This window comes from Pteropus vampyrus, unplaced genomic scaffold (genome assembly GCF_000151845.1).
Source record: "Pteropus vampyrus isolate Shadow unplaced genomic scaffold, Pvam_2.0 Scaffold631, whole genome shotgun sequence".
Classification (NCBI taxonomy): Eukaryota; Metazoa; Chordata; class Mammalia; order Chiroptera; family Pteropodidae; genus Pteropus; species Pteropus vampyrus.
The window spans coordinates 149,058-161,623 of NW_011889412.1; the positions used below are offsets into that span (position 1 = coordinate 149,058).

The following is a 12,566-nucleotide window of genomic DNA, read 5'->3' on the forward strand; positions in this document are numbered from 1 at the left end:
GTCACACAGCTGACAAGGACCATGAAGAGTATCAAGACCACAAGGAATCCATGACTCACAACCAGCAAATCTTGTCTACAAGTGTACAACTCCATTTGTGTTTGTCCTTTGAACTCTACTCACAACTTCACCAGCAACATCAGGGTAGACAGTGATAGGGAGTGGCAGACAGCACACACCCACCAGGGCCTCTGAAAACCAAGATTCATGACCTGTGCCAAGGTCAGTCCTGAGAAAAGACTGAATCATCTGGCAGGCACCGTTTGGAGCCATGCTTCAGAAAGGCCCCTGTGGTCCAGGTGGGGGTGCCAGGCCCTTCAGAGACCAGACCCACTTCTTTCCTGCACCATATCTGTCTCTCTCTGGTTATTTTTTTCCTGCGTATAGAAACTCCCCAGAAACAGCCAGTTACTTGGACATCTTGTTTAATTAAAAAGATAAGAGGATAAAGGACAAGTTTACAAAGCAACACAGTAAACCAGAAGTCATTGTTATAACAGTTTTATTCAAGTCTGTGTGTGCTCTGGTGGCGAGACCAGGCTGAGATCAGCATTACACTGTAATACGATAAGAGGTTTAGCCATTGAACCAAGCCTGCTTGGCGACTCTAGTCAACAATTTACAGTACCTTGAAAAAAAAAAAGAAGCCAAAGGGAAAAAACCTTTAAATATTGTTGACAAATTACAATAACTTAAATCCCAAAGCAAAATGGGAATTCAAGGACATAGAGTCAGGACACACGGACAGGACACTAGAGCAGGGAAGGCCTAGGAATGAAAACTAGTAGCCAATTGCAGAGGAGAAATACGAATACGTATGTGGACTTTCCCTTTACCTGGACTCAAAGGCTCTAATGGGGAGGAAAATCCCAAAGAAAGCTTTTTTGCAAACTAGATAAAACCCATCTCCGACTCCTTTCCTTAATCCTCTAGAAGATACAGACACAGCCTTAGACTACATCTGTGTGTGAGCGCGTGAGCGTGAGCGTGAGCGTGTGTGGGGGATGGGTGATCAGAAAAATCAGAGGAGAAAGTTGACAAGTTCATCGCCTCCCTTCTTTGATATAAGTGGGTACCAAGGGCGTGTGGCTCTATCGATACAACAAAAAGGCAAAAGCCTGGCTTCGGGTTCCCAATGAGGAGCTATAATAAGGCTTCCAAATTCAAAAGATTGGGAGGGACATGGGTTGAAGCTCTGGCAAAGAACAGCAATGGGGCAACTGGGGTCGGAAAATAGAGGAGAGAGGCCCACAAGCTGTCAGTGGTCCTGGGAGAATTGACATGCTCAACCCCCATGTGGCACAAATCTCTGAAAAATTGTGGAGAGGAAGCAGTGCAAGAGAAAGCAGCCAACAGAGAGGAAGTCAGCTGAGTGTGGGAGGTTGCAAATCCTGCTGTGTGACTCCAGTCGCAAAGGCAGATGATGGGTTAGCCACAGGACATACTCCTTCTGGGACAAGAGCCACCTCAAAGCCTAGGTGGACCTAAGCTAGGCCAATTTTATCCCAGGGCTTCTAAACAGTGGCCCAAAATGTGCTTAGAGGAAAATGAGAGATAACTTTGGCACCGAGCACATCAGCAATGTTGCTTCCTAGCTGTGTGACCTTGGGCATACGACATAACCATCTGAGCCCCAGTTTCCGCATCCTCAGGAGGGAGTCATACCTCCCCTCCATGGATTATTATGAGTCAAAATAATAATAATAATATAAACCTCTAGGACAGCATCTCCCACGTAGAGGAGATATAATGGTTTCTTATAATTCATTGTTAGTACCCGTGCCTAGGCCAGGATAAACCCATGCCTCACTCTGACAGTGAGGAAGAAGAGCCACAGAGAGCATGGCTTCCGGAACTGGAGGCAGAAATAAATGATGAGAGAGAAATAAAAATGAGAGAATAATAATGGGAGTGAAAAAGACACTGGTGGCGGTGACGTGATGGCTGACATTATGGAGGTTGCCTCATGGCCAGGCACAGCACTGTGGAACACCCTTCCAGGCATGCAAGGGAGTAAAAACTCCTCCACCACTTTATTCCTTTCTGAAATCTGAGAGAGAGAATGAGTATGATTTATTCACAGCTCTGGAAGTTCAAAGATGTCTCAAAGAGGCTTATTAAGAAGAGAATCAAAAGGGTCCTGTCTATTGTAATCACTTACCTTTCCCCTAAAACACATACATACCTCTAAGTGACCTTGGGGTTTCAGAGAGGCTGAAAGGAAGCTAGAGAACATCAAGGAAAAGTCACCTCCAATTACAGGTCTAAAGATGAAAAGTGTCCTAGATGCCTCACTGTTGGAAGTCAACACATTCCTGTGTAAATGCAAACACTCCCAGAGCACTATCTACCACCTCACTCGGGACTGAAAGCAAAGGCAACCAGAAAAAAACCCCTAAAACCTACTTCACTATTCTGCCTAAGCACCACCATGATCCTGATGAGGGGCAGGCAGGCCAGGGTGAGGTGAGTGAAGTGCTCATCTTGGATGGAAAATTTAAAGAGGCACCGAAAAGACTCAGTTATCATGATAAATCATATTTCAATGCAGTATTTTACACTAAAATTAATTTTAAAAACACAATATCAAAATTTTAAATAAAGTCAGGATCTGTCAATGCAGGTATCTGGGTGAGAAGGATTTTAGAAAGGTGGGCAACATATTACTTCTGAAACTTAGTCTTAAATTTCAGTTATGTGCTGAACAAGGAGCACCATATCTATGGGGCCATCATTCCCCAGGCCCCGTTTTCATAAAACCAATCTGACCTCTGGATTCAGAATTCCTGGATGTCCACTCCACGTGTCCCAGTAGGAAAGAGCTGTCTCTGAGCCTTTGGAATTGTATTCCGGTGTCTCATTCTAAGACACCTACCTTGTTGTCAGGTCCATGCCTGCCAATCAGTCTAGTAAAACCAGGTTGTGGGTGTTGGCAGGGAGGGCGGGTCAAACCAGTAAGAGGGAAGATGGGTCAGGAGAAAGGCAGGTCTGTTTCCAAGAGAAACAGAGAGACGTGAAAAAGCTCCTGGCTCTGGTAACCAACTGGGGCCTTCTCTATTCTCTATTTCTAGCTTCAGTCTTGAGCTGAAGACCCAAAGCAAGGCTACTGGCAGAAGATGCAGGGAACCACAGACTAAGAATCAGGAAGGACCCGTCCTACTGCTCCAGATTAAGAAGGGAGCCCAACTTTTGGAAGAACAGATGCCAGAGCTCCCTGTGAAGCCTAGAAGGGCCAGGGCACTTCCAGGCGGGAAAGAGACAAAGGAAGGGGTGGGGCCTGTCAGTATCTCATCAAGTCTAAGGGAAAATACTCAGTTAACATCTGAGAAGTCTATGAGAGGCTCTCCTGGCCTGCATAGCCAACCAGAAACCCAGGGCTGGGTCAGCCTAATTAGGCACCTAAGCCCTGTTAATTAGCCTTAATCAGCCAGGACGCCAGTTTCTGCCTCCTGCTTTCTTTCCATCGCCAATGTCTGAGGTGGTGAGTGCCCAGGAGGCAAAGCCAGGGAAAAGCCAAGGACTGAGGACTCCCCAGAAGCAAGAGTGTGTTTTCCTTTCTGATATGAATTTTTATTAATTTGAATCCCTGATCTAAGAAAAGAATGGTCTGTTTGAAAGAAGAGAGGCACATTTAAACGTGTGTCCTAACAATAACTATAGCTTGACAAGAAACCATCCTCAGGCCTGAAACCACAGAGGCCAGTGGTCTGGTAGGTTGAACCCTATGTCATTGCTGATTTTCTAAGTGTTTTTGACCTATAACCCCGCAGCCCCCGCCCCCAACTTTTCTCTACAAAGGGAAGCAATCTAGCAAGGTGAGGATTATGAATGCTGGACCTGGGGCTCCAGGACCATACATTTTAAAGTTAGAAGGGCTTCATGCTTCAGTTAGGAAAGGCGGCATCACCCTCAGTTCATGGTTGGGCTCAGAGGTCCACAGAGGGAAAGAGGTGTTTACAACTTCACACAACTAGTATGTGGGCTGCTCAGATCACCAGATCCCTGACACTCCTGCTCAATGTTCACTTATGATCACAGTGCACTGTGGGCTGCTCTCACCTCTGACCCGGGTCTACCGTCTCTGGCAGAGCCCTCGGGAAAAGCCTGGCACTGCAGAAACAGCAGCACCTCCTTCTTCTCCCAATCCTTCAAGAGGTGATGGAGTGTTTCTGACCTGCCTTTTGGGGCCTCACACACCCGAGTCAAAGGCACAGGCTTAATTACACACATGAGGAAAAGAACAGGTTCCGCGTTCAGAGGGGCCTGACAGACAGATACTTCAACCCTCAAGAGTACCCTTCACAGCCATCCGGTCTTCAGTATCTGCTGCTCTGTGCTTTGTTAAAAGCGAGCTTGAAGAGTTAGGAATGCTAAGGAGGGAGGTGGGAGGCGCCCCTAATGTGGGGACTGGAGAGCAGAGTGTTGACAAGTCAGGCCTGGCTGCACTTGGGGTGACTCGTTCTATCCCTGAGCAACCCTGGCCTGAGGGAAAAGGGCTTGTGAGGAAGCCCACACCATAACACACGTCCCAAGGGTCAGCAGACCCTTTCCCAAAGATTCTTCCAGGAATTGGCCTGGCCTGATTCCAGAGTCTAAACAAGTAAGATTCTGGGAATGGCTCCAAGAAATCGGAAACCCCAAACTGTCATTCTGATGCTGCCTCCAGCTCCCTCATCTCCTGCTTCCTCGGTAAGACACTAATGGTGGGGACGATAAGCCTGACAAGTTAAGTGAGGGAATTAGGAAGGATGCTTGTAAACATCAGGTGCTTCATAAATGCAGTAGACAGGCATGAGCCTGACCGCGGTCCCTATTAGTCATGCAAAGGCAACTCCCAATCACTCCTCTTCCAGAAGCCAAAGGAAAAAACAGTAGGTGAATCCCCTAGAAGTCAAAGTGGTGAGAAGTGCACTGAAAACTAGCAGTTTTTCCTGGTCCCTGGATGCAGGGAGCCACGTGCCTCAATGATCTGCTGATACTCTCATTGTCCTTGTGAGGGAAGCAGGTGACGACAGTTTTACAGGAAGGAAATTTGAGAGGGGCAAAGAGACATGCCTGAGGTCAGACAGCAAAAGCAGAATGAGGAACAGAGCCAAGTTGTTTAGGTCTCAGAGTCTGGTGGCTGACTCAGCAATCAAACCAAACAGCTTTCTAATTTCTCTTCACTTGAATCTTCATCATTAAGCACTTCCCCTTCTCTACCAGCAAGGATATCAAATGTAGAAGGAAAATGACGTAATCTTGTAAAGGTCGGGAGGAAAGGTTAGCATTATCCTGAGTCGTGCAAATGTAAGATATCGATATCATCATCATCATCATCATCATCATCATCATCATCATATCATCATCATCGCTAGCACACCTGCAGGATGCTAAAGTTAAGAGCATCCACAAAAGCCTCTTAGAAATAATACATGAGGATAAATGGGACATATACTCAGCCCCAGGGAGTGGCCTGGATGCCAAGCAGGTAAATGGAGGATAATCCTGTTTAGAATCAGTGGAAGGAGCTGAAGGATCCAAGGAGAAGGAGCAGAGAACAAGATCTATTTCCTATCACCATCTTCCATGTAGTGAGCACCTGCCAAGAGCAAGGTACAGTCTCTGAAGAAAGAGAAGGGAAGAGCAAAGGAAGGCTGCTACTACTGCTCCAGAGGCTTGAACCCCAGCTTTAAGGCCGGCTCCTGACCATGACCATAGAGGCAAGGGAACCTGAGTGGACAGAAAGCAACTCAAACCTGTTATTGGATCCTTATCCCATTTCAGCCTTGCCCTACAGAGAGACAGTGTGGCAGGCAGGGGCCCATCACAGACTGGGAGGAGTTGAGAGATGAGAACACCTTCTTCTTCATGGAGACTCACAGAAGCATTTTCAGAATAATCCTGCAGGTATAATTCTTCCCTTTGCAGGGACCCAGGCTTCCCTTGTGCTCCCCCTGGATGGAGGAGTAAGAACTGGTTTCAACCTCTCACTCAATGGCAAGTGGCCATCATTCAGTTTACACCACCTGAGTTACACTACCACTTCCAAGAAAGATAGCTACAACCTAACAAAACGACAAAAAGTAGAAAATAAGCATAGGAAAAATCTCTGCCTCATACCACAGAGCACTGTCCATAGCCAGCATGGTTTAGATTACACTGTAGGCTGCACCCCACCAGAGGGCCATTTAGCGGGGCCAAGGGTTTATAGATGCATTAGTGGCTTAGGGACTGGGGCTATGGAGAGTCCAGGGGAAGGGCACAGAACAGACCATGTGTCCCTATCCCCACCAAGCACGAAGAGTCGTCGCTTGGTTTGCTGGAGCTGCTGACGGATTCCCAATTTTTCCCCTCCTAACCAAGGAGTGGGAGATGAGGGGCAAAAATAATCTCTTACACGTTGGCTTTGCTGAACAAATGGAAATAGAGAGATGAGATGCAACAACAAAACCCCAGGCAATAAAATGAATAGTGCCTCCCTACCCAGACGAGGCGGGGCCCTTGAACCAAAGTGCCAGCGGGCTCATAAAACAAGGAACAACTTGAAAATCACACCTTTTGTCATCCCCAGGGCAGGATGCCTATCATAGTTAGAAAGAGAGCAGTGACCAAATTCATCACTCGTACCTGCTTCACCACTCACCCCATTCTGGCATCCAGGCGGCAAGTGTAAGGAACCTGCAGGTCAGTCTCCAACATCTCCAGAGAAATAGTCCATGATAAAAGACAATAGAGCAACACTCAGAGAGTGTTGAGGGGAGAGGGCATGACCTAAGGACTCTACTCCAGATCAAGCTGTTATTCCCGCACAAAGACAACTGCTTACACTTGACACAGGAGGCCTCAGAGTAAGTGGAATAGCGAAGATACAAACGGGAAAGCTCCAGAAGAAGCTAAACATTCAAGTTAAGGAAACAAATTCCAGAACAGTCAGGGTTGGCCACCGTTGTCCTTCTTACCTAGCCCATAGTCCAGGGCCCCAAACTGGGGGCTCCCTGTGCACAGAGACAACAGGCCTTAGTTGGTCTCCGGTGCTTGGGACTTGAAGGTTACTGTACAGCAGTGGCTCACGAAGCACCTCACAAACATCATCGCCTCACCACATCCATTTACGGAAGGTACTACTAGTGGCTCCATCCTACTTTGAGAGCATCACAGAATAGATCGCAAGGATGAGAAGGAATACTTGCAGTTCCAACTCCCAGCATCCAGGACACCCCAACCACGACCCCCTATTCTATTCCGGTGCAATGCAGAGATGCCTACCAACCAAATACATAACCCAAAGTCCACTAATCTTAGGGACTGGAGGAAAGGTCAAGGGAAGGGAATAGCACATAGAGATCAGACAACAAAAGGACAAACACAGGAACTTTGTCTCTGGCATCCCAAGAAACTATTCATGGGATGAGCACATGTGTGTATCAGAATCTGGTCTGACTATGTCTGGACCCCAGGTAAGAGATGGGTGCCATCAACAGGTGTTGGTTTCTTCCCTTCTTTGAGTTTTTCCAAAAAGAACAAGGACAAACAGACTCTAGTACCCTCTTTACTTCCACTCCACCATATTTTTCCTAACTCCCTTCGCTTCCCCAAGTTCTCATTGAGGCAACTCCCCTTACCACTGGTAAGCTTAAATTAATGGGGCACCTGGATGTGCATGTAGGTAGTGCCAAGTCCAGCAACTCTCATGCCCCACACAGGGGCACACTGCCTTCAGCCCTTCGGTTACCACGAAAGGGCTTAGGACACAGAAAAACTCATATCTCACACCAAAGAAGATTCTGACTCATGGGTATGGGGGAAGAACGTGGAAGAGGAGCAAAATCAATCGCAGAACATCCAATACTGGTATTTGGGAAGGCTGAACTCAGGGTTAACAGAGGGACCCCAGGACAGGCTCTGGGCATACCCAGAGGGCTGAGGAGAGGGAGCAGCAGACAGATTTGGCTGAGTGACACTGCAGGGTCACCCTAAAGGCGAGGAAGACTGTGGAGAGTGGGGGACATGCACGCACCCCTCCCTCCCCTACACAGCCAGAGCTGATAGCCACAGCCCCTCCAGCGAACATGGGTAAGAAGGCCCTGTAGGGCAAGAGACCCTCTGAAGTGGCCCTGTTCCCATCCTTTCCATCTTCAAAGTGCATTATCAGTGCAAGAAGTGGGACTGGATCTCAGGGGGTCCAACTCTGAGAAAGGGCTGTGCCAGCCAGCTCCCCCCATCTCCTCCTGCTTCCCCCTTGCCCACCCTGACCTTTTTCATGCTAAGACCAGAATTCTTGCTGGATCTCATAAGGGGTAGGCCTATGTGTGTTCAGTTCAGCTCTGCACAGTGGCACAGTGCTGTCCTGACTCTGGCCCTCTGCATCCAGGTCCAGAAGCGTCCGCTCGGTGGGGGGCAGTGGCCCCGCCTGGAATGGGAGCAGGGCTGGAAGTCCAGGCCGCTCCTCCACAGTGCTGCTGCTGCTAGCAAAGCAGGAGTCCAGGTTGCTGGGTGTCTCCGTGCTGGAGCTGTTGGCAGGGGAGGCGCTACGGGCATGGCTGGGGGACACAAACCACCAAGGGTCCAGTCGTTGTCGGTTGGCAGAAGGACGTGGCCGAGGCAGAAACTCCAGAGTCTTGGGTCTCTCCAAGGTAGAGTCCTGCTGTGTGTTCCAGCGCCTTGGGGTTGGGGGGAAGACCACATTGGGGTCAGGGAGACGGGGGAATTCACCTGGGTCTCGACTGGGGCTAGGGGTTTTCAACATTCCTGGTCAAAAGACAAAGGGAGAGGCATCAGACGATGGCACCTGGTTTCTGGGTGATATATATATGCTGCTCCCTTCCCACCTTGCCATGGCCCTACTCACTTAGGATAATATGAATAACAAATATTTAATGAGCACCTACTATGTCCTGTGTGTTAAGAGGCACTTGAAATGCAATAGTGAACTAAAAGGCCATGGTCGCTGTATCTGCTAATAATAATGGGACATATGGGGGTCTCGACTGAAATAAAATTATTTAGGGCAGATGTCAGCAAACTACAACCCACAGGCCAGCCTCCTGGATTTGTAAATAAAGTTAAAACTGAAACTCCGCCATATCCATTCCTGCTCTCCCTCTTAGCAGCAGAGTTGAGTAGTTACAACAGAAACTGTATGTCCCACAAAGCCTAAAAAATTACTATCTGGTCTTTTACCAAAAATGTCCCCTAACTTAAGGAAATGTCTGTTCATTCACGCTCCATCCATTTAATAAACATGTGATGGGAACGAAGCTAGATACCAGAAATCTAAAAAAGATGAGTAATACAGGACGTCTCTATCTCCAAAGAGGTCACACATTTGAGTTTAACAAACATATCTGAAGAGGGGAGGGCCAGCTGAATGGTCAAATACCATTGTCATTCACACTGAAATCTCACTGAAAGGGTATTGCCATCTCCTCTCCTCCTGGATTAGAGGTGGTTTCCAAATCAGACCCAAGTCTTCTAGGAAGCAAGGGGCAGTAGTGAGAAAGACCTAGGATGAGCATGTGCATGCCCAGGTGTCACAGGTGTCAGAGGGAGAAGGCAGGCATATGCACAAATGCAGCCATTTACCTGGACACACGTCCACGTCTGAAGAGTCAGGCATGAGTAAGGGATGAGTGCCGAAGGGCGTGAGAGGCACGGGCGGAAGCCTGCCTTATGAGTGTGCCTGTACTCATGCTATAATGAGAGGCAAGAGCCAGCTACGTGGCAGAAAATACCCCTCCCAGACACAGGGCAGAATTCCTTCCAGTAATTTTGGTCTAATCTGTAGGGAGAAAACAGAGCTAGCCCCCTGGCCTTCCCGAGCCCTGAAAGCACTGCACGGTTCACTCCAAGACCCGGGGCCCGCATGTCCACCGGAGTCCCCGGTCTGGTCCTTCCTAGAACCTGCCTGCTTCTTCCACTCCTCAGGGAAGACTCCTGAGGGACCGGATGGAGAGAATTCACCACCTCCTCCACCCCAGATCAGCATGTCTTGATTGGCTGAGTCAGAGGAGGAATGGCGTTCACTCCTAACGTCTCCACACTGCGGGGAGGCACAAAGGCAGGAAAGAGAAAAGAGGAGGAGGGCAGGACTCACCTGCACCAGGGCTGGGGCTCAACCCATTGCTGGAGGGGCTCCTGCTGGCTTGGACAGCCGCTGGTTTGAGGGCACCATCAGAAGGAGTCCGCCGGTGACCACTGAGATGTGTGGGGGCCGTAAGGGTGACGTGGGTGGGAGTCAGTGATTGGTTAGGGTCTTGCTTGAAGCGCTCCACTCGGACATTGACCAAGGGGTTGTGGGTGCAGGGGGTCAGGGGTGGGGCCTCCACCGGGCTGACAGGCATCTCATACACCACGATCTCATCACTGTCAGAACGCAGTAGGGAGCGGGTGGAGTTGCACTCGGAGATGGAGGAGAGAGAGAGCAGTGTTAGGGAAGCAGAGGGGTCTCCTAGCAACAGCATGGGCTCTTCCTTCTTGAAGAGCTTCCGGGATGGGGGGCTGGTGCTTCGACGAGGACGACTGGCCCTCTGAAAAAGACCCTCACGCCTCTTCTTCTCCTCCCTGGCTGGTGGCTCAGGCTCCTCTGGGGGAAGCAGCTGGCACTTGCCAGCTTCCAGCAGGTCAAACCCTAGGCCTGTGGCCGCAAGAACAGCCCCGCAGCCAAGCAGAGCCACCTCGCAGCGGCGGTGGTGGGTGCCGCCCCGCTTGAGGCTATTGGTTGGCGTCAGCTGAGGGGTACTGGTAGCTGAGTTGACTGGGGTGGGCTCCTCGTGGACTCCATCACTGGAGGGGCCATCCCCATCCTCTCCACGAGGGAATGGGATACAGAGGTAGGACTGGTTGGGTGAATGCTGTAGACGACTCTCCCCACTCCTTGGGCCTTCACTGTCCTCATCCTCTGTAAAGATGAGAGGAACAGACAGGAAATAGGAATAAGTAGAAAAAACAAGATTCCGGTCCTCCTCTCCAACTCCAGGCCTCTTGGCTTACAGTCAGGGATGCAGAGGTCAAACAGTCTAATGGGCAGGACAAGGGACTGGGCATTGAACCAATAGGGCTCTATGCATCCTCACTCAACTGTGACCAACATGAGGAAATCACTCTCCACTCCAGAGCCTGCTTCCCTATTTGCAGAAAGGACATCTGCTAATTTGCTACTTCTTTTATAGGATCCCTCAATACAAGAAGTATAGCATGAGTTTCCTAGAACAATGGATAGAACAGAAACATTCCTCATTTTTTGCACCTTAAAATTGGAAGGGACCTTGCATTTCCTGAATGATAGCCTAGAGACTGGTCTTAGGACTAGTTTTCTGGAAAAGGTTAGAATTCCCTACATGGTTAAAGGCCAGTATGCTCTATAGACTGACCTACTACAACTTTGGAAATCTCCAGAGAGAAGAGGACTATCCGAGAGCCTGGAGAAAACCTTACCCATTCAGTAACCATGGGCAACACTGCAAAACTTCCTTTAGTGGAAGACTGTGGCGTCTTCTATCACCATCTCTTGTTTTGTGGATTCCCCACATTAAAATGCCAGGAAACAGACCCAGACAAAGGAAATGCCTCACCCTTCTGCCCTGCCCTAAGAAGACTATACCTGGCCCCTTGGGATAGAAGGCCGAGGACAGGCTCTATAGCAGCAGTAGTAATTTGGGAGGATTCAATGAAATGGGAGTAGGGCAAACTAAGAGGAAATAGGGTGGGGGACCAGGAGTTGAGGAAGAGGAGACAACCCCCATGGTGTAATAATTCTAAACAGTCCTAGAAGGTTGGCCAAGAATTCTCGGAGGGAACGGGGAGAGAGTCAAGACAAGGGCAACGCTTACCCATCTCCATGAGGCTGGTGAACCCTGGGAGAGCTGGGCTACTCCTCGGGCCCTTCCCCAGGTTGGGGGCACTGGATGACCACTGTTTGTATCCATCTACCAGGGACTTGAGGCTAAATGAGGGGAAATGAGGAAACTGGTTACTTTCCTTACTCCACCCTCAGCTGTATGGGCCTGTGGAAATGTCTTTCCCTGTCTGCTTAATCACGCTGAAGCCCCAAAGCCTTGGAGTACAGGCAATGAACCTTACTGAGCCCACCTGCTCCATTAACAAAGGTGCACATGCTCTACGGAAAGAAAAGCAGGGGCATGACCCACCCCCCTCACATGCTTCTATGGGCCGCGGAAAGATCTGGTGGGCAGGCTGGAAAGAGGACAAAAAGAATAAGGGCTGCCCAGCACCAGACAGGCTCTTGCCTGAGCCCATTTTAAAGAGAGGCCATTAATCCATGGACACTGAATACAACTCATCGGTGGCATTAGAAATATCGCGATGTGAAGACCTACAATGCAAGGCAAGCACAGGGCAGATGAGCTAGCAGAGATGGGCCAGGGCACTCCATTCACATTATTTCTCAATTTCGTCTTCCGAGCTTAGGGCATGCTTAGGTAACTTTCAAAGCCATTCAGTTTTAAAAAACAAAAATCAGCCAACAAAGCTGCACCAACCCAGTGCACTTTGGGACAGACCTATGTGGGTAGTGCATAGTGCTGTACTGGAGCCCGCGGTTTGTCTGGGACTGGAGAGGAAAAGGA

The 12,566-nt window shown here is 49.2% G+C and overlaps 1 protein-coding gene across 3 annotated transcripts in view; it reads right to left on the reverse strand.

The window, feature by feature from the left end:
* Positions 1-485: 485 nt before the first annotated feature.
* The window catches only part of MAP3K9 (mitogen-activated protein kinase kinase kinase 9), a 74,200-nt gene continuing 62,119 nt past the window's right edge, over positions 486-12,566 (reverse strand). For 2 of the 3 annotated variants that reach the window (XM_023525809.1, XM_011384827.2), the window contains 2 exons: positions 10,076-10,879; positions 486-8,730 (listed from right to left, as the gene is read on the reverse strand). In XM_023525809.1, coding sequence (XP_023381577.1) covers positions 8,246-8,730; positions 10,076-10,879 — 1,289 coding nt within the window. In that variant the 3' untranslated portion in view covers positions 486-8,245. The remainder of the gene's footprint in view (positions 8,731-10,075; positions 10,880-12,566) is intronic. The other variant, XM_023525808.1, reaches the window with a different exon arrangement.